Source organism: Athene cunicularia, assembly GCF_003259725.1.
Source record: "Athene cunicularia isolate RWA chromosome 3 unlocalized genomic scaffold, athCun1 chr3_part1, whole genome shotgun sequence".
Lineage (NCBI taxonomy): Eukaryota > Metazoa > Chordata > Aves > Strigiformes > Strigidae > Athene > Athene cunicularia.
The window spans coordinates 24,499,353-24,525,171 of NW_020799097.1; the positions used below are offsets into that span (position 1 = coordinate 24,499,353).

Sequence of the window (25,819 nt, forward strand, 5' to 3'; positions counted from 1 at the left end):
AATAATTTGTTAAAATTACTGCAATTTGTGGTTCCTAAATAAAATTATCTATTGGCACAGTTCAAAAACAAGCAGTCACAAATTAAGATAGGCTGGTAACCTGTTAGAAACAGGCAGCATTTATTGCCACAGAGCAAACCCCAAAATATCTTGTTGAAAATCTATATTTTGTTTAGCTAGATAATTATTAGCAATGAATAAGTTCATGGACTATTCTTTTGACTAAGATCATGTTTTGGAAATAGACTTGAATTTCAAAATCTGAATTTTTTCATAACTTCAGATATCATATCCATAACAAAAGGTGGTCCTGAAAGGAACTATTTTATCTCTTCCATCACTTGCAACCACTCTAAGTGGAGAAATGTATAATGGTACAGACATTCACAGAAGATTTACATGAATCGGCACTTTCCTTCAATTACTTTCACAAGCTTAGCTAGGAAAAGGCATTTCTCATACTGAAATAAAATTCCTAAGAAGTATCTAGTCACCTAAATGCAAAATAGGTGCTACTGGAATTCAAAGAAAACACACTCTCCCTATAAACACCTAGTTACCTGGTTAATTGTTACAGGCATAGCTCCCTCTGTGCATGTGTAGAGCTGGTGAACTTTTGATTCAACATGCAATAACTCAAAACTGGAATTCAGCAACTGGAAAGCTCACTTAATCTTGGAAACTTAAGTACGAACAGTAGTGCCTGGGAGACCTGCCACCATAGGTAGCTAGCTACTTTGCTTCTCTCAAAAATTGATCCTGTGGAGTTATAAGGGTATATTTAGCTTTGTGTTCAAAGAATTGTCCTGAAGAATTTTGATACTAGATGAGATTACCCAGGTCACGAATGAATTCTGATTACTCTAACCAAACTGTGACATTTCTGCCAGCTATATAGCGAACAGTGTTACTAAATACCATATTCATTATTCATTAACTTATTGTAAAGCATATTCATCAACTCAGTCTAATATACAAAATGAGTCATAACAATTAGAAATTAACTGCAATGCAATGAACGCTATCTCTGAATCAATGTTGTATTGTCTATGCTGGATTTCCTCTCTTCTTTGCACTCATCATCAAAACAAAAACACTTCTCCATCTCTATTCATTGATTGTAGATCTGCAGACTGCAACCATTTGCAAAGCAGTCAGTTCACAGATACAGGCAGCGGGAGGGATAACATCCTCCTTAATACAGCTTGCTATTTATTATTACATGTCCATGCAAGCAGCACAACATGGGCTTCTTAGAAACTGGGCAGTCCCATTATCATCACTGAGAATTCTGTACAGTGATTAATGAAGAATACAGTTTCTTTAAATAAGAAAATTAACAGTATGACTATTTATTGAGAAAATTACCAATTTTCTGAAGTTCTATGGCTGAAGTAGGAAGACATTTTAGAGTAGAGGAGTATTTTGCTTTGGCTCAGAAGGGGTTTGAAAGTAAAAATGTTCCCGCGTTCTTCTAAAACAGTCTTGAACTTGAGTGCAAATTGGCAGTATGAAGAGTAAACAAAAAGAAAGCCAAGCCAGAAAACCCTCCAGCTGGACACAGTCATCTCTTTTTCAGGTCTGGCTCTAGACACAGACAATACCTCTACTAACAGATTTGTACATGACAAAATGGTTCCTTTACTGCTATCACCCAGAAGCTCATCATCACTACTAGGCATGACGAAATGGAGAACCACTCCAAGTGCTGATATCATCTTTGTGAGAAACGTGCTTCATCCACACCAGTTTGTGACTCCCAATGCACTGGACAAAATGGAGGCAGTTTCTGGAAAGTAAAGGAATATCAGACTTTCCTGGTGGGTTTACTAGGGGATGCAAGACTTTGGCCATACTCCAGCAAGGACATATAAAGCATTTTCCCTGACTCACATGGCAGAAAAGGAAACTGCTACACAGCTCTGTTCAAACCCATACAATCAGCTCTCACAGCTCCTACTAAACCTCAAGATAAACACATAAATCTCATAGGTTTTATTTTGGGAAAGAGCAAGATTACAAACAGTCAGTGATCACACATTGCTTCCCACACTGGAAACCTAAACTCACGAGCTGAGAGCTAATTTTAGTGTCATAAATTCTTTAGAGATCTGTAAAATTTTTTTAATTTGTGGAAAAGGTACTTGTGAAAAGATGGGTTTATGTAGGCTTTTTTTTACTTTAGTGCTAAAAGGACTAAAACTGAGACAAAAGTCACAAAACTTAAACTCCTATTTGAACTAGGTAATATAGAAACTCATTGTTGCCCTCTTAGATCACCTTTTGAACCAATATATACCTACTGAACTATCAGAAAAAAAGGTATTCTTCCTTTTCTTCTTTGATCCTGCTAATAAGTAATCAAATCAATTTTTCCAAATAGTTTTATTTTTATCTAAGAATGGAAAATGCAGCTCAAACCAGAATCTATCTTGGTTTCTGCAGGAGAACTAAGAAGTGAGGATAATACACTACATGGAACCCTTGATAATCAGTAATGCTGGCTCGTATTTCAGAGATCTTAAGAAAGGAAACTGGTAACATGCTGCTTTATTGCAACACCTGTCTCTCTCTCAAGTGCAAGGATGACTACTACTTATAGGGAAGAAAATTACATCTTCTTCTAACAGGTTCAAGAAATTTGGCAGTTTCTCTTCAGCCAGACATAGCTTTGTGTCTTACATTACAGAAATATTTGAGATACGAAAAAAGTATTTTGCCAGGTTTTGTGATGCCTTTCAGGTCACACAAGATTTTAGAGAAGGAATCAGAAATAAAACTCAAATTTTCTGGTTCCTAGTTACTATCTTTATATGCTCCTCTCCTTTCTGACTTTTCCCACCCTCCTTTCAGTCATTCTTGACAGCTAACAAAAGCAGTAAGCTTTCAGGTAACTTCGAAGATAAAAGATACTCAGCTGCAAGTAATTTTCTTAAATTCTGTCTTCCAAAGTCACAAACAGACCATTATTACATTGATGATATTTCTTTTAGGTCTCCACAGCTATGTGGGAAAGACGACTGTCAGATGGCAGTCCTATAAATCTAGTGCTAACTATGACTGACCAAACCAAAAGTATTTAATATTTTAAAACCAAGAATAGTTGCAAAAGTTCAATGAAAATGTAAATTAAAATGGACATAAGAAACCCACCACACAAACCCACTTGAAGTGCAATACAGAAGAATGGTGACACATACACATCTTCTCAGATATTATTCCTCTCTGTGATGATGTTTTATGAAAGTTAATGGTGTCACAAACCACTGATATGCTAAATGGAAGAGTGGTCTTGTAAAAAAATTATATCTTTCAGGTAAAGAAACTACCATCAGACATGAAAGATACCAGTCCAGCTTAACTTCAATGTAAACATGAAATAAAAAAGGGCATTAGGTGTCTGCAAACCTTACATCAGTGAGATCTGATAATCTCTATTACTAATAAGGAAAACCAAAGCTTAGGGGATCTACCTGTTTTAAAGTGGTAGATTTTAGCATTTACTTCAAAGTAGGTTTTGTTTACACTTCAAAGATTTGAAGCAAACCAAAGGCTGAGGACAGAAGGTGCTTCTTTTACTCCTTTTTCCACACATGAAGAGAGCGGAGAACAAAAGTTTCTATGTCATATATCAGAAAATGAATATGTAAAGATGATTAGCAATTCATTTCTGTTCAAAGCACTTCACAGCGATGGACCTGGGATTTCTGAGAGAACTCAGACAGGTCCCTCCACAAAAAAGAATAATTATAGGAACCAGGGCCTAAAGCTAATAGCGAGAGCCTTGTGCGATGTACTATCAGATACAACTTAAATATTTCCCCAACTCTCATTATACGAAGATCTTTCTGTTTCAAGATAGTCTACTTGTGATATTTTATTTGACCATGATGTTGACAATTAACATTAATTTTTCAGAAATTTATGAAGTGAGTTGATACAAACTTTCACAGTAAAGAAATTAAATATAAAAGGAAAAATCATTAAACAGTAAGTTAAGACAATTTTTTTAAGTATGTGATCTGCATTGCTGAGCAGTGCAAACCAATCATCACCTACATTTTTCAGCAAACCAGTGGAATTGTTTGTGTAAGACCAACTAAAACAGACCTGCAAAAGAAGTGAATGCACTTCTGTTCTGTATGAAAACTTAATTTATTCAAAGTTAAAATTTCTGCAGAATTGAAAATGCAGAAGAATTTTCATTTTCATTTTGCATGACAATGCAAAAGTTTTTTAGAAACCAAAGAAGCCTATCAGGTAAGGAGGAATTCAAACCTTTCCTTGATTTTTTTTTTTTTTTTTTTTTTCCCCCAGTTACAATATGTAGGTAGGAAAGATTTGAATGGAAGGGATTTCCTGGGTATGAAAGTTTGGTCCTTTTGCTTCTGGCTAGTGCTTCTTACCAGCACTCTTGTTTCCAAGCTTTAATTATCTTATTTTAAAGAACAGAAATTCTACCTATTTTCTAAAAGCTCTCCACCTCACAAGCAAAAAACCCACAACAAACAAGCAACAATCCCCTCTCCTCCCTTTAATGAGGTTATTGGTGGGAATCAGATTTCAAATACCAATTTACCCACTTCTTTACTCACTAATTTCACTGGGTAAGAGCTGTTTGAAAGTTGAAGTATGACATTTGCCTTGGGTTGTCCTAAAATAGTATCCTCAGAGATTGTCCTGGAACCATAACAAATGTAGGAAATCACTATTATTTTTCTACAAAGTTAATCTATAAAAGTCCAAACAATACATCTTTCAGCATTTGCTAATGAAAATCTGTTTGTCAGATTAATTTCTGGTACTTCTATTCCTTATCCTAATATCACTTTATCTGAATTTATGAGAATGCTAAACATGAAAACTGGTATTACTGTAGATGGAGGATATGGATTACAATATGATTGAACAAGCTAGAATGCTCCTGATAGGGATGGTCTCTTATCTCTAATTTCAACATGACATGTGTTTCTTCCTTCCTTACAATTGTAAATGTCATTCTGCTCAATCCATTATAAATTGGTTTAAGTACTTAAACAAAGACAAAAATGTGACTAAGGATTTTTTGCCAATGTAGGGAATTACATGGGTTTGTTAGATGCATCACTGTGCTGGTGCAAGGCAGTATGGCAAAGGGATTACGTGGCAACTGAGGGTAGAGGAGGACCGGGACCGCTTTTTCCAGTCTTAGCATAGAGCTGTATCAACTGAACCATACCATGAAACTCTATGCTAAAGACTTATCTACCTGCTGATAAATGTTAATGCACAATAAAATTAAGCACACTAGCTATTCTTCACTGATTTCTCACTCTTACTATAAACCAAATGTTAGATACCCTTTTTTCAAGTAGAGTAAATTCCTTTGCCTAAAGGCACTCTGTGGTTATGCATATGAAGGTATTCTGCAGACAGATAAGAGCTGTAGTCTGCCCACACTCTGAACCAGCAGGAAGCTTTGTAGTAACACACAGTGCCATGTTAAGCACAACCTAATTGCCCTTGCTGAAAAGCTACATAGAGCAGATTGGACTCTACTCATCACACGGGGACATGATGCTGCCAGTGCTGAGTGTGGGCAGGATGAACTAATACTTTCAACCTCCTGTCAGCAAACCAAGCTTTCTTACCCATCTAGTTAGTACAGAGTAGTCAATGCTCTAAATTAACACTGTGATTTACCATACCTTAATTTCTCTGGGCAGATGAGCCCTAATGCAATCAATCTCTACTTCTTTCATGTTCTACTTTGTGATGGTCGAGCAGATTGCTTGAATTCCCCCAGGTAAGAGGAAGCCAAGTGTAAAGGAGACAAATAAATGCTTACCATGTACTTTGGGCTTTAGTTTAGACTCATGTTACTTAAAAAGCAATTTACATGTGAGAGTAAAAGAACTCAATTCCAGTAGAAAGAGCAACAAGCAGAGGAATGAAAGAATAATCAAGATTAAAGTGAATGAAGATGGGAAAGGAGGATTTGCTTTATTCAAAAAATTCAGTTTGTTTTCCTGCATGTAATTTTGTGTGCTAAAATTGAACACTTTAGATGTAATTTACTTCGTTATTTATCTTACACATGGATTTCACTAAAAAATATATTAGGAGATGAGAAGTTAAGCTGTCTCATTTCCTGCCTAATCCAGGAATTGATCAGGCAAATCATTGCAGAAATGATTGTCATACTAATTAAAGATAAATCTATTAGTATGATTATGCAATTCACAAATGCTTTGTATTGGCTCTGTTGCCCTATTTGTGCACCTGGAGGTGTTTATCCAGTTCAGGTAAGAGGCTAACATCTCAAACTTCTATTGATGTTCATCTTCTAAATAAAGGTGTTATGTACTTACAAGAAAATAATTTAAGTACGATGAGTTGAAAATAACTGGATGCTAACTTTTAGGAAAAAAAAACCCACCATGAATCAATAGGTCACTTACTTGTTACTGAGGAAAGCAACTTGAATATTAAAATCTGAATAATTACAACTCCTGCTTATTAAATTCCTCCAAGAGCACTAAAAAGACAACAATTCCCAGGAGTCCATCTGTCCACTTGGGTAAATTTTGTGGAACCAGTATTTTCTTGCCCATTTTGATGAAGAATTTGAAAAAGTATCATAACAGGTGATTAACAGTAATCAGGTAAATCGAGCAAGGCTAACAGGGTTGCTAGGAGTTCACTAATACTGTGATGTAGACTTAATCTACACTTTTACGGCTTTCTCTTTATTCCTGCCTTATCCCTCAGACTGCCTTTCTCTTACCCAAAATGAAAAAATGCCAGGAGATAACCTTGATCTGCAAGAAATATGTCTCCTCTTTCTCCTTGCTGACAGAAAGTCCATGCAGAAAATACCAAACAACATTTATTTCTCTGAGGTTTTGGCTTTGGGGTGTTGATTTCTTGTTTTATTTGGGGTGGGGGAAGCATTTTGTTTTCTCTAAGGATCTATCCATAAAAATTTTAAAAATAGATTGTTACCATTTTAACCACCATGGATAGCAGAAATTTGAGTGATTAATCTACCTTACATCTTGAACTTATTTTAATATTCACAATAATACAGTTCAAAAATTAATCTCTGGATTCAATGTGCTTACTGCATAATACTGAAAACCTTGATAGCACTGTACCATATGCTTTAATGCAGTTGTTTCCTTCCCAGCCCCATGCTTGCAGAAGCTGATCTGACAGCTTCTTACCAAGTTTACCCCAAGTTTCAAACAAATTCAGTCTTCAGTTGTTATCAGTTGACTCTGCAGTTCTGCTCTGAACTTGGCTCTGAAATTCACTCCAGCATAAACTTGAGGTAATGAACTAAAACATAAGGATTCTGCCCTTCTGTGATTGCAGAAAACACACAGCCAATCCCAATACAGTGGGGTACTTCCAGCATGTCTGAGGGATCATTTAGTTTCACAGCATCTCTATTTCTAATCAGCTGTCTTAGGTGATATGCAAGAAGCACAAACAGCTGAAGTAGATACGGTGGAGGAAAAGAGAAACACAAGATCCAAATATTCATCTATTTTCTTAATGGCCTCAGAAAATTTGAGAGAAGCTTTGGCTCTGCTATGAAACCTTTCTTCTGGTACTATCAGGGCACTGCTAACTCTAGGAGGTAGCAGGACAGAGGAACATTTCCATGACTCACTGAGGCAACGGGAAGATATTTCCCGGTTACACACTTGTCTCATCATCGTATACCCAAGTATCATACATACTGTAGCCTATCCCAGTGCCTCTGCTGTATGCATTCGTTTGCTGTGAGGTAATATACTTACTGCTCTATATCCACTTTATTTTCTCCATTTAAAGATTCAAGAGGTGTTACGTCAAAAATGTGTCTTTTATTGCCCATAAAACGTCACTTTAGTGTTACTACAGCTGCCTTCATTGGATCTGTCTTTACAATTACAATCAAAAGACTTGATTTAGCACATACTAGACTGCCTTACTGCTGAGTTGTGGAAACTCCACATGTGCTGGCATCTTGCTTCCCTTGGATTATGGTCTCAAGTCTCTAAAACCTGTAAGCATAAATAAAGTTGAAAGGTGCTCAGAAAATACAGATTTGCAAACCTTGCATTTTGAAGAGATTTTTCTGAAAACAACAAAGGAACATGAACACTCTGGAAACAGGATCTCAGAGCATTTTCACCGAGATACAGGAAAAGAAAATTAGTTTACACTAATTATAACAGGTTTTTATACTTCTACAGCTTCCACTCAAAGGCCCCTGACGCTATAAATATTAAAGAATTTAGCAAGAGAACACCTATTAATGAAAACACTGTTTCACAAATATAAAGGAGATTAAGTGATATTTTTAAAAGGAGAAAAATCTCTTCAGAAGTCTCCTATTTCTAAAAGATGTCTGTCTGACTCAGGTTTTTAATTCAACTTCAATACACTGAATAATCACAGAATCAATGAGGTTGGAAAAGACCCTTGGGATCATGGAGTCCAACCATCAGCCCTACTCTGCAAAGTTCTCCCCCACACCATATCCCCCAACATCTCATCTAAATGACCCTTAAACACATCCAGGGATGGTGACTCCACCACATCCCTGGGCAGCCTATTCCACTGTCTGATCACTCTTTCTGTGAAAATTTTTTTCCTAATGTCCAGTCCAAACCTCCCCTGTTGGAGTTTAAAGCCGTTCCCCCTTGTTCTGTCACTAATCACCTGTGAGAAGAGACCAGCACCAACCTCTCTACAATGTCCTTTCAGGTAATTGTAGAGAGTGATGAGGTCTCCCCTCAGCCTTCTCCTCCTCAAACTAAACATTCCCAGCTCCTTCAATCACTCCTCATAGGATCTGTTCTCCAGGCCCTTCACCAGCTTCGTTGCCCTCCTCTGCACTCGCTCCAGCACCTCGATATCTCTCTCGTATTGAGGTGCCCAAACCTGGACACAACATCCAGGTGTGGCCTCACCAGTGCAGAGCACAGGGGGACTATCACCTCCCTACTTCTGCTGGTCACACTATGGCTGATACAAGCCAGGATGCCGTTGGCTTTCTTGGCCACCCGGGCACACTGCTGGCTCATGTTCAGCTGCTTGTCAGTTAGAACCCCCAGATCCTTCTCTGACACACAGCTCTCCAGCCACACCTCCCCAAGCCTGTAGCCATGCAGGGGGTTGTTGTGGCTCAAGTGAATTATGATGGAATGAATGTGAAATTTCCATTATTTGAAGAAAACAGTGAGTTAAATTGAATTCAAATGACTCCAACCTAGTATGCTTCAGGCAACCTCCCTGTGGATTTCTGATACATGGGGCTTTTTAGGTGCATTTATTAAGCAATGTATTACACCCTGTGTCATGTAATGGAGTTATTCTTTCCACATTGTTTTCTTAAAGTAAATAGTTTTATGAACTACTGAAATTCTTGACCAAATAAAGATCTCAGATATAAAATTGGAAAGAGGTATTACAATAACAAATGAAGTCTTTTAAATTCAGTTCTGCAATGAATAAACTTCATTAAATTTTTATACTAATCAATAGCATGTAAATACATCCAGTAAAGACTATAAAAACAGGCAAAGATGTAAATTTTATTGGATTTGTCTTTATAGCTGTCCACTTGAAAAATCAAGCATAAGGTCATTATGTAAATTTCTTTTATCATTAGTCCTAACATTTTATATTCAATACCTCAAACTTTGTCTGCTCATATCAATATTGTACCAGGATATATCATAATTCACTTCCACAATGTGATGTCAAATGCCTCTAGTTATATTAAATATGTAAAATAAGCAAAATAATCAATTTTAAAGTAATAAATTGATTCCTAAAGTAACATTGCCATGAAACAAGATAGATAGTTTTAGCTAAAGATTTAGCTAAGCATATTCATCCTTCTTTTTAGGCAGTCTTCCTACATACAAGCAGTGTTTCTGAGCATATGAAATTAAAGGCTATAGACAAGAATGTGTTAACACATTCCTCTTGAGAAGATACTATCACCTCTATCTTGTTCTTATAGGCTTGCAAAGACTTATTCAGATTGGGTGCAGAAAAAAACCTACTCTCCATCAGTGACAAGACAGAGGACTTGTTCCAAATACAGTATAGTGGAACAGTACTCATAACTAAAAAATGTATAATATTAAAATAAATTTCCCTTTCTGTGCTCTATATCTTGAAATGTTAAAGTTGACAAGCTTTCCTTTTGGCAAAGTCTTTATGAAAAGAATGAGAGAACCTATGATTAATGGTTGCAGCAACAAAAAATAAATGAGGACAAGACTATACTGTGAAAGCAAGATTGAACAGTTAGTAAAAAGCTGCCAAATATGCTGAATAGCTTTGAAAACTAGCTTTTATAAAACAAATCACTCTGGTCCTTATTATAATGCTAGAAATTAGTGGTTTATTTTAAAATTTAAAATATATAATTCAAAAATTGAACAAATTATTTATTTACATAAATCTATAGGAACTGCATCTTCTCTTTCTAGTTTCTTTGGCATTACATATTTTTGGTAATCTGTGGTATACTGTAGTCCTTTGACAACTATAACACACTCTTCTGCTCCCCTGCTTCTTCTCAGTTTAGGAGTTAGAAGCACAGCATTTGAAAATGAGGATTTCAGAAGCAGCATTTTAAGAGGGATTTAGAATTCATGGCTGTGGCATTCTATTTTTTTTCATGGAATCCTTCTATGATTTTTTTTTTTTTTTTTTAAATGTAGAAAAAGCATTCTTTAAATGCTTTGTATACTTTAAAATAAACCTTTCCTCAGATCCACATCAACATATATTTGTATTCATGTTAAATAACTGTCCTTTTCATATGTGGTTTATGCTTTTCCATTTTTCCCAATGTCATCCTTGGAGTAAACATTTGAAGTCAGACAGATTCTGAAAGCCTTGTTTGTGAATAAAATACTTTCTCTCCTCTAATTCTTTGCAAGACAAATCCTGTGTGTCTGCAGAGTTTGTTTGGTTTAGTTGTTGAATCCTAAGCTTATTGGAATTAAAAAAATAGCAGTTGTTTATCATTTTTAGTTTCACAGACCTAGTTTATGTCCACACAAATGCATTTCAGTTTTTCTCCGAGTCCACATCTTCTCGGTTGCTGACTCACAATACTCATGTTTAAAAGATGCTCTCTTTAAAAAAAAAAAAAAAAAGACAAATTAGTGTAAGTGCATAAGACAAATTTTATTTTGGCAGATGTGGGAAGATCATGGGTGGAAAATCTGAAATAAGACGAGAAAAAAAGATAGGTAAAACATAAAAGGGGCCATCTAAGCCCCACATTGAGACAAAGGATCTTGTTCAGTTAGATGGAGGGAAAAGCTTCAAGAAACCTTTGATTTTTTTTAAAAAAAAAGCACCAGACACAGACCAACTGTGGAGCCTCTGGGTGAAGGACAGACAGTGGCACTATCAGTCAGAGTGCTCTTTGGGCTTTCCAACTTCAGTCAATGCTGTGCAGTCACTAGTGCAATCCAAAACTGGAGCTGTGAACATTTCTTTGAAGCCACAGTTTCTACTCTTGTTACAAGGTCTTATTTAAACATCTTCTAAAATGGCATTGTATATCCAGTCTTTATTAATCAGATGTTTAACTGATATTGTTTAAAAGTCAATTTGCTAGACAATTGCATAATTTTGTTTCTATCACAGATGTCAATGTGTGTACTGCTAGGTCACTGTGCACTGAATGCTGTGATCAGCTACCTTCATTATAAGTAAGGAATTCACATGCAAACTTCCCATGCATGAGCCTGAAATTGGCCCCTTTTCAATCTGATATTAGGAACTCATTCACTGCTGGAGTGTAATTTTTTTTTTTTTAATTTTATATGTAAATAACTTTCTTTTCATTCCATACTAAAGAACGTTGAGTTATTCATGCTAATGTTTTTTTGTTTTTGTTTTTGTTTTTTTCCCCTCTTATTGGGAACCTCTTCCAAACTTGGAACATCTCACAGCAAGCAGAGAAGCTAACATTTTTCACACAGTATGACATTAGAACATTTGGTTAAAGTCCCTAAAACATTAATAAGAAACAAAAAAATCAAAGAAAAAATCTTATTCATGACCCTTGTGTTTACTTGTTACACTCGATTTTCTCTGTCATGCTTGTAGCACACAATGGAAATTTTGATGGCTTGGTGTGCTATCTTTATAAGGAAAGGGAGGTTTCTTTCATTTTCATCCTTTTTCCATGATATCTACAGGAAAAAAGATGAAACTATGGCCATGGGAGAAGGTTTTCTTCTGGGGTCAGAGCTTCATGTTCTGTGTGCTGTGGAACATTTATTGAAGGACTCCACACTGTAATTTTCCACACTGTAATCACAAAGGTAAAACAAGCAGTAATGAAGCCATCTCATTTTATAAAATATAAATAAATATCTACATAGTCTTAAGATTGCGTTTGCTCAGACCTCTCTTGGCAAAGGTGGAAAACAACCCCAGGAAGTGAAATAGAGAATTAAGACACCCTACACAGCTTTGTATTTGACTAACTGCAAAACTCATCTTCTTTGGTTGGACCCAATGGTAACATTTTCTTGGAAGTCTATAATAAATACAGAAAATGCCATACAAAAGGTATTTTAATTTAAGGTTATAGAAATGTCTCACTATGTGTTTTTGTGCCTCAGAGTGCCTACAGTGTGTAGAATTGTACTTCATTAACATACATTACATCTGCCAACTCCACTCAGGGACTATGACCTACCACAAATAAGCTAATTCCTGCATGGTATATAAGGTGTAATTCTGACTGTGTGTTTTTTAGCATTAAGAGAAATATATAGTTTGTAAAATATTATAAATATCTGAATTTAGATAAACTGGACATAGCAACCTGTTTAAGAGTATATGAAAAGACTTCTTCCCACCTGTTCCTACACAGTGACCAGGGTACCAGTCAGAAACTGTCCATGATGATTAAGGAGAATGGAGTGTGAGGAAGGAGAAAGAATGAAAAGAGTCTTCTAACATGCTTAGAAGGGTTTACCAGATTTTCTTGGTACATATAATCTAGTTTAGAGTTGCAATACAATGGGGTTCCTTAGATAAAAAACTGAGACAGGAAGTTCTCCAAGGTATCTTTTATGTACTGCACCTGCTCTTCAAAATAAAGAGCTGCAAGGAAAGCATGGGCCATGCCCATTTCACCTCCATGCTGACAGGAAGAATGTTTTCTATAAGTTACTCAGAATCAAACCTTTACAGCCTATGAAGAGAATAAGCATTTCTATGCTATAATTTATCTCAACCTAAAATTTTTGTGTAACATGAATTAGATAAATTACTCTAAAATTGCCTCTCTGTATTGACTATAAGGGAAGCTGAGAGTGATAAGGTAAGATGCTCTCTAAAACAGACTAAGATATTTGTCTGTATTTGTGGGAAAACCAGATCAATACACAGAACAGAAAGTAGACTCATGAAGGGTCTACTAATCCAAACATTTGTTGAGATTCTTAGGATTGTTGCTTCCCAACTTCCTAAGCTCATTTGGTAACTAGTACAAAGAAGTGTTCACAATGCCTTTGGCAGCATTAGACTTGAACTGTCAGCAAACAACAGGAAGCTTGTAACTCAGAGACCGTTTGCACTTGTTCATTTAAAAAAACGCAATACATCTTGGGCATAAAGGATTTTTAAAGTTAAGAGATTTTGCCGATAATTACACAAACCCAAATTGTTTCTTCACTAGAACATTAATTGAGAGTAAAAGGAATTCTGAGAGACATTTTTAATAGAAGTTAGTATATTCCTACACATCAGGTCTTGCACAGCCTTTCTTAAAAAACAAGGACAAACCCAACCATAAAGTAGTCTATAGCTTGGTGGCCAGGGCACACACTCTAGTTCAAGCATTCGCTTTACCTGAAAAAGGCATGGGAGCAATTCGTCTCACTCACATTCCCAGAGAACCCTCGGTCACTGAGATATGGCACCAAATCAGCGCTTATTTCTGTTTCCATAAATGATTAATTAGTTAATAAAGTAGAATAACTCCAAAAGGAGACAGTGAGACTCAGACATTACCACCAAGTCCTTAATTTCAACAAGGCAACTTGGGAGATTAAATCTGGACTTCCATACCTCTCAAGTGAATTCCCTAACCTGTCTGTTGCTGGCTATTTCAGCTGAAAGATGCACCAAAGTTAAAGAAGTTGCCATGAACAATGTTACATTAAAAAAATTGCTTCCTGTCATTGATAACACATCTGCTCTACTACAAATACGGATTTCTTACCAGATTTCCCCTGATCAGGCAGTTTGTATCAAAATTAATGGCTCAGTCATATATTCTGCAATGACATCGGATAAAACCAGTCCTGAGCTACCTGACACATCCAGTGGGCATGGTGGAGAGACAATTTCTATACTAAATTACAGTCATTCAGTGCAGGAGTTAAATTAGGTATGTGTGCCTAAATGCACGGTTTAGCATACCTATGATCTTTCTAATACATTGTTTCTGGTATCCCCCACATTCTCTTCTCTTCTGCCATTATGCCTCAGTTCTCACCTCCTCACCCCATGCACTCCACACTGTTCTTGCTATTCTGTCTGTGAGCCCTATGAATATAAAAGGTTTTCCTTCCCAAACAGTAAATAACTTAGCTCAGTTCCAGGGGTGAGGAAAGGGTCACTGAGAAAATCCTTACATCATTCTGTCATTGTGGTGAGAGATAAAAATTCACTTTCAACAAAATGACACAATGGAAGCCACAGAAAGTGCAGAAAGTTGCTTTAAGAATCCCATGGGAAAAGTAAAAGAAATTCAGCTCTCATTGTACTATTTAGACAGGTATGATCAGCTAAAAGTTGTGTCAAAAGGTAAACACTGATACACAAATATACTTCAAGGATATTTTTGCAGGCAGTATTTAGGAGGCTATGCTTTGAGTAATTGAAACTTTAATACCTATGGGTAAATTTGAAAGAATCCTTATCAATAAGAATTATTCTGGATCAATGGGATTATTGTGTCCCTTGTTTTTAATTATTTTAAGTATTAATTTAACTAGTGATTTACTGTTCTAAATTCAATACTCTAAACAAAATCTGCTAAAATTAGTTGCTTTTCTTAAAAAATTATGTACCTATGGACTGTTAGCTTCAGCATTCAAATGTTACAAGTTTTAAGAAAAGGTTTTGTGTGTTTTTTATCAGACTTAACTTTAATGTACTCATCACCAGTCCTATAACATATTTTTTTCTTTAATTCATGAATTAAAGAATTATCTCAAGAAATTAAAAATATTAAATGGATTTTTAAATAGTCTATTAATATGGATTAAAATTCATCATAATTTTGCTATTTATGGCTGCCTTATGTATATGTAACTTCAGAAGCCTAGAGAACTAGCCTGCCTTAGCAGCTAAGACAAATATGCTGTCTAATACTGGGATCTGTTCTTTTCTTTGTCATTTTGCTTTTCTTTCTGACACTGGTCACACTAGATTCTGCAAAGAAAACCACAGTGCACAGGTGTGTGTTGGGGGAATGGAAGATAAGCAAAGATGTTTGGGGAGTTTTTTAATTATCTTTTTGCTGAAAGACAGCAACATATACATGATGTCTGCAGATGGAAGGGAATATTGATAAATCAATGAAAAAGTAGACAGTCAACAGTAAGAAGTATTCTAAGGGTGTGGTGCCCTGCCAAGCTGGTATTGAGCCTGTTATCAAAATTTGCCTTCACTTCCCTTATGATCAGTGTCACTTTCATAGGCACTTCTAGACAGTTAGCCATTGACTAGTTAGTTTTCTTAATAAATTTGAGTCAAATGGAGATGAGCATATATCATTTTCACTCAAATGAAATTATGAGGACGGGAATAACCCACAACTTCAGTGGAAGCATATTGTAGTCTCCATTAGTGGGAAAAACATCACTGTCAAAACCCAGTGTCCCTAATAATATCAGCAGATGCTCCTGTGAATACAAACAGGATAAAGACTGAGGAAAGTCTCTTAAGTAATACTGAGATCTGCAAGATTATGAGAACACGTGTTTACAAAATTTGTTTTACAAGAGGAATTGACTGTGTGTGACTGGCTCACAGAGAAAAGGATGCTAAATTTCCAGTGCAGCAATTCAGATCATAGAGACTGCAGAGTTTGTCTCAAAGCCTGAATATTTATGATGCTGTATCTGTCCCATGATTACTACATCCTGGTCCAGCACGGGATGACCCAAAACCAGACTATGATCATATAGACAATAATCATGAGACTCAGTTAAGACAGGCAGGTAATTACAAGATGATAGTAAAAGAACATGATTCACAGTTTAACCTAATTACATTCATCAGAAATATGACAAATAATTTATATTTTATAAACCTTTTTTTCATTTAATTTGCCAGTTAACAGATAAAATATGTTTTCTCTCTCTAAAACAAACAAGCAGTCAAAATTTCTTCATAGCATACATGCTATGTACTAATTTAGAAGATATCTATCACAGTTATATAGAAACTCTGAAAAAAACATAAATATGTATAGTAACACATCTCCAAAGCTGCCAGATTTTGATGACTTGACTTTCTTCTCATTGTGGAGTCCAGCTTCAAATTTTTTAAAGGCTATAATTTAATTATTAGCTTGCAGTCAGAATATAAGGAAAGGGAACTGAATGATCTCTGCCTAGGAGCTTCTGTAATAGTCATTGTGTACACAGTATTTAGGGATGCTTATCAGTAGGGATTGTGTACATAATTACATCAATTCAGCATATATCATCTAAACTAAAAAGGAGTCTCTTTTTGAACAAGATGGAATATATTTTGAACAAGACATATAAAATGGCTTTATGTACAAAGACTTGTATGTTTAGGTGAGAGATAATAAAGGTAAGCAATTACCCTCACTCTCAAAAATTAATGTATTTAAGAGTGAAAATTATTTACACAACCAACAATCAAGTTAATGTCATAACCTATTTAGTCAGATAGTTGTCTGAAATTTTTGGTGTCAATTGTATTACCAAGCTACATTAAAAGACTCTTTAAGGTGCATCTAAATTTTAAGAGCTGCAATCCCCCAAACTGTGTTTATTTGCATTCTTAATGGATTCTAGTATCCTATTCTTAAGGAGTTTTGAGAATAAAATGAATGTGAGACCTCACAGAAATTAATAATCTTTAAGTAAGTGTCAAAATGTGTATATATTGTTACTATGCCAAATCGCGACGGGATTAGAAGCTTCAGAAACCATCACAAATGAAGGGAACCTGAAAAAACAAAACCCTCTCAAAAAAGCATGAAATGCCAAATTGTGTACTGAGCAGTGTTTGAAAAAAATCTTTAAAGTATTTGTAATTCCGCAGATTACAAACTCATTGGTCTGACAGAACCAAAGAGGCTTTCCATATAATATTGTAGATCATGTGAGTTCCCTGTGTACATCAAGCAGACACCATACCAATGAAGACAATTTTCTTATACTTGGGCAATAGTGAAGTAACATTTAAAACTTATTCTGAGATTTCAGGTAGAGAAAAGATGTAAACTGAGCTCTTCAAAAGTCAGGTACATATACAACCATAACCACACTCACAACTTGTAATCTTCTGTGATTTTGTAGCTTAAATACTGGACAATGGAAACCCAAGGTGTTCTCTTTTGTAAAATAACTAATCAAGGAATATATGGGTGTTTGACTTAGTATGATCATAAATATGAGTCTTTCAAGATGAATAACTAATTGTTTGTACTATATCCATATGCAATAACAAATAACAAGGGAGAAAAATATGCACCTCATCTGGAGTCAAAGATCTACTCTAAAACATTGTAATGTGAAACATTTAGAACCTATTCATAAAGAATAACATTTCCTTCTCAGCAGGCTACTATAAGGTATCTTTAAATACTGGGCAGTGCTTCTCTATTAGAAAGGTGTTTATAGACCATTATATACCATCTTCTTCTTTTTTTTTTTTTTTATGCCCTTTAATCAAATTTGGTTGTATAGCTATGAAAGAGTAAGATTACCTAGCACATGCTAAAGTTTCTAAAACTGCAGAAATTAACAGTTTATGGAGCCCATCGTAACTCTCCCCTTCTGTCTCCCTTTACTAGTAATACTTTTGATGGTGCAACACTACAAAGAAATACACCAAATCACTGCTGTCACTTATACAGGTCGTTGCAAAGTATGGAAGAGGCAAAAAAGCAACATCTGCATATTCTCTGAAGATGTTCCATAGCCAGTTTCAGATGAAAATAGATATATCTCCACAGAGGACAAAGAAATTGAGCACAGCTATATTTTCATTATGGTGTCACATTAATTTTTTGAAGAAAAACATGCTAACCTAAATAAATACATTGTAGAAGCTTTAAGCAACTGATGTAGAATGTTGCAGCATAAATTCATGCATTACTTTAACTTGCTGAATGAATCTAATCTTTTTTTTCCAAGAATTAATAGTTCCTTAACTGTGAAATGAATTTTCTTAGGTGGGAATTCAAACAATATTCCATGTTTTTTCAAAAAAAGAAGTATTATATTCTTTTACAGTTGACCATCATTTAATATCAGCCTAAAACATGTAATTAATATGGCTTAGAATTCTTGGTGAAGTATCTTGTTGTTAGCAAGCAGACTCCTTATTTGATTTTAAAATTAATAAATTTTTCATTAAATCTTTATAGTATGTAGGCTTGCTAACAAAATTAGCAAGGTTAAGATTTTGAATAGGTAAACTAAACATTTTGGGCATAAGATTTTTGCATTTTACCACCTGTGAAAAAAAAAATAAATTGTCATATATGAACTTGAACCTGACAGTGTTGCACACATAAATGATCTTTCCTTCCATTGAATGCTCTTTTGATGGTTGGCAGAAACTATCTATCAGTACCCTGCTGATCAGGTCATAGTTTCCTTTCCTTCCTGAGAGAGCTGTGTGATATACAATGAACCACATTTAGCCCTCTACTATCAATAATTCCTTCTTCCTAATACTTTAATAGATGAAAAAGCCAACAAAAATTGATTTAATATAAAAAGGGGAGCAATAGTCACTGATAGGCATCTCTGCTGGCAGGAAATCAGTAATCAATTTGCATAATAGTAGTTTTCCTTTTCTTACAGTTGTACAAAATACCAGAATATCCTGCTGAAATTATTCAATAACCTCATTTTACAAATTTGAACACTAGCTCAGTTTCTGTTACTTTGTGCTGTGTCTTGGAAAGCTTTGGGTGGAAAAAAGATGGCCACTATACTCATTCCTATATTTTTTCTTCACAAGATCACCACCTCACAGACACACAAAAATCCTATACATTGAAATCAACTCATAGAAAATTATGTACAATAAAAAGGTAAAAAAAAAATTACATATGACATTTTCATATGGAAGAAAAAAAAAAAGAAATAATTGTAAACTGCATAAAACTCTTGCTGATGCAGTGTCAGCAGTTCTATAGAAAAGTCAGTCACCCCCTCATTGCTTCACTCTTCTCTTGATCCTGGAGAGAAGGAAGATAGAAATCGTTTTCCGAAGAAACAAACAAATAATAAACAACCAAAAAACAAACCATAACAAAAACAAACAAAATTTTAAAATTTTAAAACGGGTTGAATGTGTAACAAATCTTGGTTTGTTAAGATAAAAGATAAATAATAGTAAACAGAAGCACAAACTTTTACATCAGTGAACATTTTTTATCTCCATGTTTGGATTAAGTAGTGCAGAATATACGTATAGGAGACAAGAAAAAGAGAATCGTGTGAAGAATTATTTAATTTCTATTATTTCTACATGGCTCAAGAAAGCAGAGGGACCATGTTGCTATTTAATTACACTGTATACATTGCATTGATATATGCTTGTCAGAAAATATTTGTAAGCTTTATTTTATTACATGCTTCATTAGCAACTTCCACCATTTCCATTACTGCTCCATTAAAACAAAAATATTTATTTCAACTAATATGAGTAATAATAAGCATTATTACCTAGGCTGCAGTAAACTAAATAACGCTTAGAAGGCCTGAGAAACCATCAAGACCAGCTGACATTTCAAAATCCCTTTTCAAATAATGTATATCATGTTTGGCCAAAATAATTGACAGCTGTGTCAGCAAAACATATTCATGGCTGTAAATTTGCATCTTCCCATTAGTGTATATAAATTAATTAGCGGCTTTTTTTGTTTAAGAAGAAAAAAAATATTACTTGGAATCAGTTTTTAAGAGTTTCTCAGGACTGTCTGTAAGATTGAATTGCTTATTTGAAAAAGATGATTCCAGAGTATATTGCACAGACCTTAACTAAACCATAAGTAAACTAAGTGCATGATACTAAAAAAGTAATGTTTACCAACAGACACTGTAATACAGAGATTACAGCATTTACCTGTATTTGACATAGAAAAAATGTGAAATCTCAGGCCATAAACTGAGATGAAGATAATCACACCTACAAATCTCAGTTCACCACCTGTGTAACATTCGAAGGTTTTAACACCTCACTCACACCCCACCTAAACTCTTCAGCAACAGAGGTTTTGATACAGGCACTCCTATTTACCCAGTCCTGTTATGGTTTCCCCATGACTCTCAGTGAAACTCCTATTCAGGAATTCTGCATATAGGAAAAAAATACTGTAACAAGACTTATGCTTAGAGTAGTGAGCATTTTTCTCTTTTCAGCTGTAGAAGATAAGCATGTAGTATAACCAGCCCTGAAATGACTTTTGAAAACCATAAACTCCTGAAATGTCTGTTTTGAATTCACTTGCTTGTGGCAGATAATGTATTTATTGGCAGTACAGAAGTGAATAGGTCAATATTTTCAGTTCATATCTGCCTATTCACTGAGACTCTTCAGAGCTGGCCTGTATCCCTACTCCTGTCCTATGGATACATTTCTCGTTTCTATTTGAAAATATTATCAATTACCATTATATCTAACACATACAACAAAGAAAAAAGGCAAAATAAATATTTGCTAGCATCTGAACTACTGAAATTAACTGAGGGTATACTTAGGGAAACAATCTACAAGGAATACAACTGAGTACTAAATTCCTTGTCTCAGTGCACCACATCTGGATCTCTTCACAAGAATTTAATCCATATGAATTCTGTGTGCTGATACCAAATGACAACTCCTTTAAAATTTAAAATGCAAATATAAAATATATTTTACATCTTTTCCCAGCTTAATTAGGATTTTGTTGTATTTTGAAGTCTTTCCCCATCAAATGATAACGCAAGACTTAAACTTTACAATAAGTTCTGTTTCAATAATATAGAACTGAGACATGTGTTTTGGTTATAATATATGGTGAAATTAATTATCTATCTTGAGTTTTAATTGTATAAACAAACATACAGTACCCTACAAAGCATTATCATAACAGGTAGCATTAGACTTAAAATTTCACTTTTCCTTTTATATATATATATAAATATAATCATAAAATATCAGGCTGTTAAGGACCCCAAGGATCATCTGGTCCAACCTTCCTTGGCAAAAGCAGTCTAGACAAGATGGCCCAGCACCCTGTCCAGCTGAATCTTAAAAGTGTCCAGTGTTGGGGAACCCACCACTTCCCTGGGGAGATTATTCCAGTGATTGATTGTTCTCATTGTGAAAAATTTTCCTCCTGTGTCCAATCAGAATCTCCTCAGCAGTAACTCATACCCAATACCCCTGTCTTTTCCATGTGACTCCTTGTAAAAAGGCAGTCTCCATCTTTGTAGCCACCCTTTAAATACCGGCCCATAGTGATGAGGTCTCCCCAGAGCCTTCTCTTCTCAAGGCTGAGCAAACCCAATTCTCTCAGCCTTTCCTCATGTGGCAGGCTCCCCAGTCCTATGACCATCTTTGTGGCCCTCCTCTGGACCCTCTCCAGCCTGTCCACATCTTTTTTGTATGGCAGGAGCCAAAACTGAACACAGTATTCCAGGTGTGGCCTGACAAGGGCTCAGTAGAGTGAGGCAATGACTGCTTTATCTCTGCTGGTGATGCCCTTGTGGATGCAACCCAGCATCCTGTTGGCTTTCTCTGTCGCTGATGCAGCAACACAGTGTTCACTCATATTGAGCTGCTTGTGAACCAGAACCCCCAGGTCCCTTTCCACAGAGTTGCTTCACAGCCCAGTAGATCCCAGCCTGTGCTGCACTCCTGGATTATGTTTTCCCATATATAAAACATATCTATATTATAATCTCAAAACCTGTTTTGTGTTCTGTGAACTTTACAGTGATAAAAATAAAGTAGTAGTAACAATCTTTTTAAGGAGAATTTTTGATGGCAGATCTCAGTAATTATACAGAATGACAGAATGCTAGTTGGGTTTTATCTAGAAAAATATGAAGATGTAAAATAGCACTTTTTAGTGCCTTATCTTTTGTTTACATTGTTCTTCCTGCTACTATCTTACTTCTCATCCTCCTCATAACATAGCTTACAATAGTCTAAGATCACTACCACGTGTAATTTATCACTTAAGTCTGTATATGCTTCAATAATGCATTAAAAGAAGTTTATATACCTCTTACAACTATCTGTTTCTCTTTTCTTCCTCCACACAAACAGCTTAAAAAAATTTATTGTTTTCCCTTATCATTTCAATACAATATATATATATATATATATATATATATGTTTCTATTTTATTGGATTTTACAATCAATATGCAGAGAAAGTATCCCGGTGCACATTCAGCATACAAAAAGCTCTTTCAGGCAGCACAGTAAACTAGTTGAACATACTATTCATTTTTATCCAATTTTGTTCTAGCAACTAAAAGATATGGGTTTAATGTTACTTAATTATTATAGTTTGTGAAAGCTATATAGTTATACAGCTATTTTTAAGGAAAACCTCCAGATTTTGCACGATGGTTAAAGGAATGTAATTACCCAAAATCTAATCATGTATTTTTATCTATGAAAAAAAAAAAAGCATACCCTTAAGCAGAAGTTCCAAGATGCTCTCTTGCATTTTCACTGTCAGCTAAAAAAACAAGACTATAATTTACCAATATCTGCTGAGTTAATTGTTCTGAAATGTGCAATTGTTGAGGGGTGCACCTGTGAATGTGCTTTGTGCAAAAAAGGTGTTGTCACAGCGTATGAGACATGTCAACAGACATTTGTCATTCAGCTTTTTTAACCTCTGCATGCTGCAAAGACAACAAATGCTTTTTTTTTCCTTAGAATACTATTCATGAAGGTAACATTAGCAAAAAGAAGAGGATTAATAAAATACCTGTTTCACTGCTGAAAGTTGGAAATTAAATCCTTGTTTTACTGAATTCAGAGGCAATTACAGTGACTTAATTGGGATCAAGACTGTACTTAGGAATTTCTGTCTTCTATGCTCATACCCACAGAATATCAGTTGGCACTTGTCCTTGAAACAATTTTCTACTAACAGATTAGTGCAAAACAAGCAGGTGTGTTAGCTATTAATAATAAAAGCATTTGACTGAAAAAAAAAAAATCAATCCTTGTGCAAAGGTGATACAAGTACAGTAAATGAAGCACATACACTGCAACTCAAGCATCAGTATCTGTGTACCACCTTCCACAGTTTTCAAAACTTTTTGAACTGAGTCAACAATCAGTCAGAACATTATTCTTGTGAAAAATACGTGATGATACCCACTAAAGTGCAGAACAAATTGGTGATGTTCCCACATTTGTTTTAGCAGTATACTGTAAATATACAGTAAATCAACAGCATGTAAAAGAGTAATCAGACAACAGAACTGACAGCAGTGTTTTACGATACTCCATAAATCTCATGTCTGAACAGAAAATGACAGAGCAGCACCAATAGTGGTGTTTGCTTTCCAACTCTGCAGTCCAGATCCAGCAAGTGACCGCGGAGCACAAAACAAGACAACATTGAAACTAACACACCAAAGTCTGAAGTTGTGAAAAGCTTCAAGATCTAATATCTTACATAAAGCCTCTTTGTAACCTCAGTGGTATTTGGACATATAAGACATGCCAGTTTCTGACCTTTAAAGGTCCCTAATTGCTTAATAATTGTATTTACTTAGAGATGGAGAAGAATTTCAGTTTTGGCAAGGTCAAACAATTTACAGATTAACTCATCTGCAAGGCAGGCAATAGTCACCCGGAAGAAATCTGACAAGCATATCCAGAGGTTGCATAATACTCACTGAGACTGTGCCTCACACAAAGTACTGTAATGCCCACCACTTCTGTGCCACATTTGGTGAGAGACCCTAGGACGCTATTAGCACAAGGAGCACATCCATCCTCTAATTCAAATATCATAGGCATGGTAGAAAATTAAAGCATGATCTCAGTAAGAGTTCTTTCAAAAAATGGGAACAGTGTCTTCAGGAACGGATCCCTGGGCCAAATCTGGATTCCGTCAGGGCACAGATAAACAAAAACAAGCTACTGCAATGTTGGATACTCCTGTGCTGTGCTGAAGTCTTTAACCAAAACTGTCCTTGAACTGTGCAAATTTTAAGTAAAACTGATGCCACTGATGAACAAGCTAGGGCCATAAAGACCTGAATCTTGGATTAACATCCTTTGCTTTGAGATCTGGAGCCACTGCTATCCCCTTGGTTTTTTTTATTGTAACATATCATCAGGAGTTCAGGAGAGAAAGAGAGAAGAGTAAGAGAGACAGAAAGAAATTAAGAAAGAAAGAAAAGCTACCTTACCTCACTTTTAAATTTCCTTGCTGTGGCTGTCCATCATAAATTGACAAAATATCAAAATCTTCCTCGAGGGCAAAAGTATGAAATGACAATTGTATCCTGTTACGTTCTCCTGTGATAATGATCCACGTGCAGTTTGCATAATTTGGATAACCATGAGGAAATCCAGGGCTTTCTATAGTACCATTTGGTCCCTGTACTAAGCCTCCGCAATTCTGACCTGAAAAAGAAGAACAGAAAACATGTATTTTGCTGGTTTTTCTCCTCCCCCAGTATATTTGCTTACAAGAGTAACTGCATGTAATCTTATTTTTATATTATTTTTTTCTAGATTACAAACACCTAAACTGCATTTATACCATTCTTCCTTCTGGATCCAAAACCCCCATTGCTGGATTTTCGGAGATACCTACCATCTTATGCAATGAATCATTATTTGAGGTTATGTAGTATTAACAACATATGACTTATTAATCCAAATGTGAAACTTTAAGCATTAGTCTTGATGCCATAAATTCAACAGACCGACAGTTTTAATGCCAGAGAGGGTTCAGAGCTTTTTGGTGAATGCCATTTACAAAGCTTTATATAAATACTAAAGTATTAGAGCTTCTGCTGTTCAGAAACATACTTTCAACACGGAAAACAAAATGTAGATGCACATTTATTACACAATCCACTGCAACCAACATTAGGATTTTTATAATTTGAAAACACAGTAAAATTTCTCTGGTGTAAAATTTTTAATGACGTGTATTGTGATCAGGAAAGTGTTAATTTTTTTTTTTTTAATTTATTTATTTAGGACTCTTTAAAAATAACACTAAGCGTTTACTCAGCAGGCATTTGTGTGTGGTTTGTACATCCTACAGACCTTGTAAGGGTATGGTAGCTCATTAATGGAAAGTCCTCAGCAAGAAACCCTGATTTACAGTGCACACTCTTGCTAACTTCCTACTTGAATTTGTTAATCCCACCTACAACAGTGGTACCGGCTCAGAGCTGGAGGGAAGAGTTAATGAAATATTTGAACAGAGAAAAGTTTAAGGACATTCTGTGCACTGTAATGCTTGGATTACTACATGCATTTAAAGCACTTCAGAACAAGTATAATTCCAGCATTTTATTGTTATACCTAAA

At 35.4% G+C, this 25,819-nt stretch overlaps 1 protein-coding gene across 1 annotated transcript in view; it reads right to left on the reverse strand.

Moving 5' to 3' along the window:
- Positions 1–25,095, reverse strand: part of CSMD1 (CUB and Sushi multiple domains 1) — a 1,016,265-nt gene extending 991,170 nt beyond the window's left edge. The window contains exons 1-2 of the mRNA XM_026844050.1: positions 25,039–25,095; positions 24,683–24,960 (exon numbers count right to left, since the gene is read on the reverse strand). Coding sequence (XP_026699851.1) covers positions 24,683–24,960; positions 25,039–25,095 — 335 coding nt within the window. The remainder of the gene's footprint in view (positions 1–24,682; positions 24,961–25,038) is intronic.
- Positions 25,096–25,819: the final 724 nt, after the last annotated feature.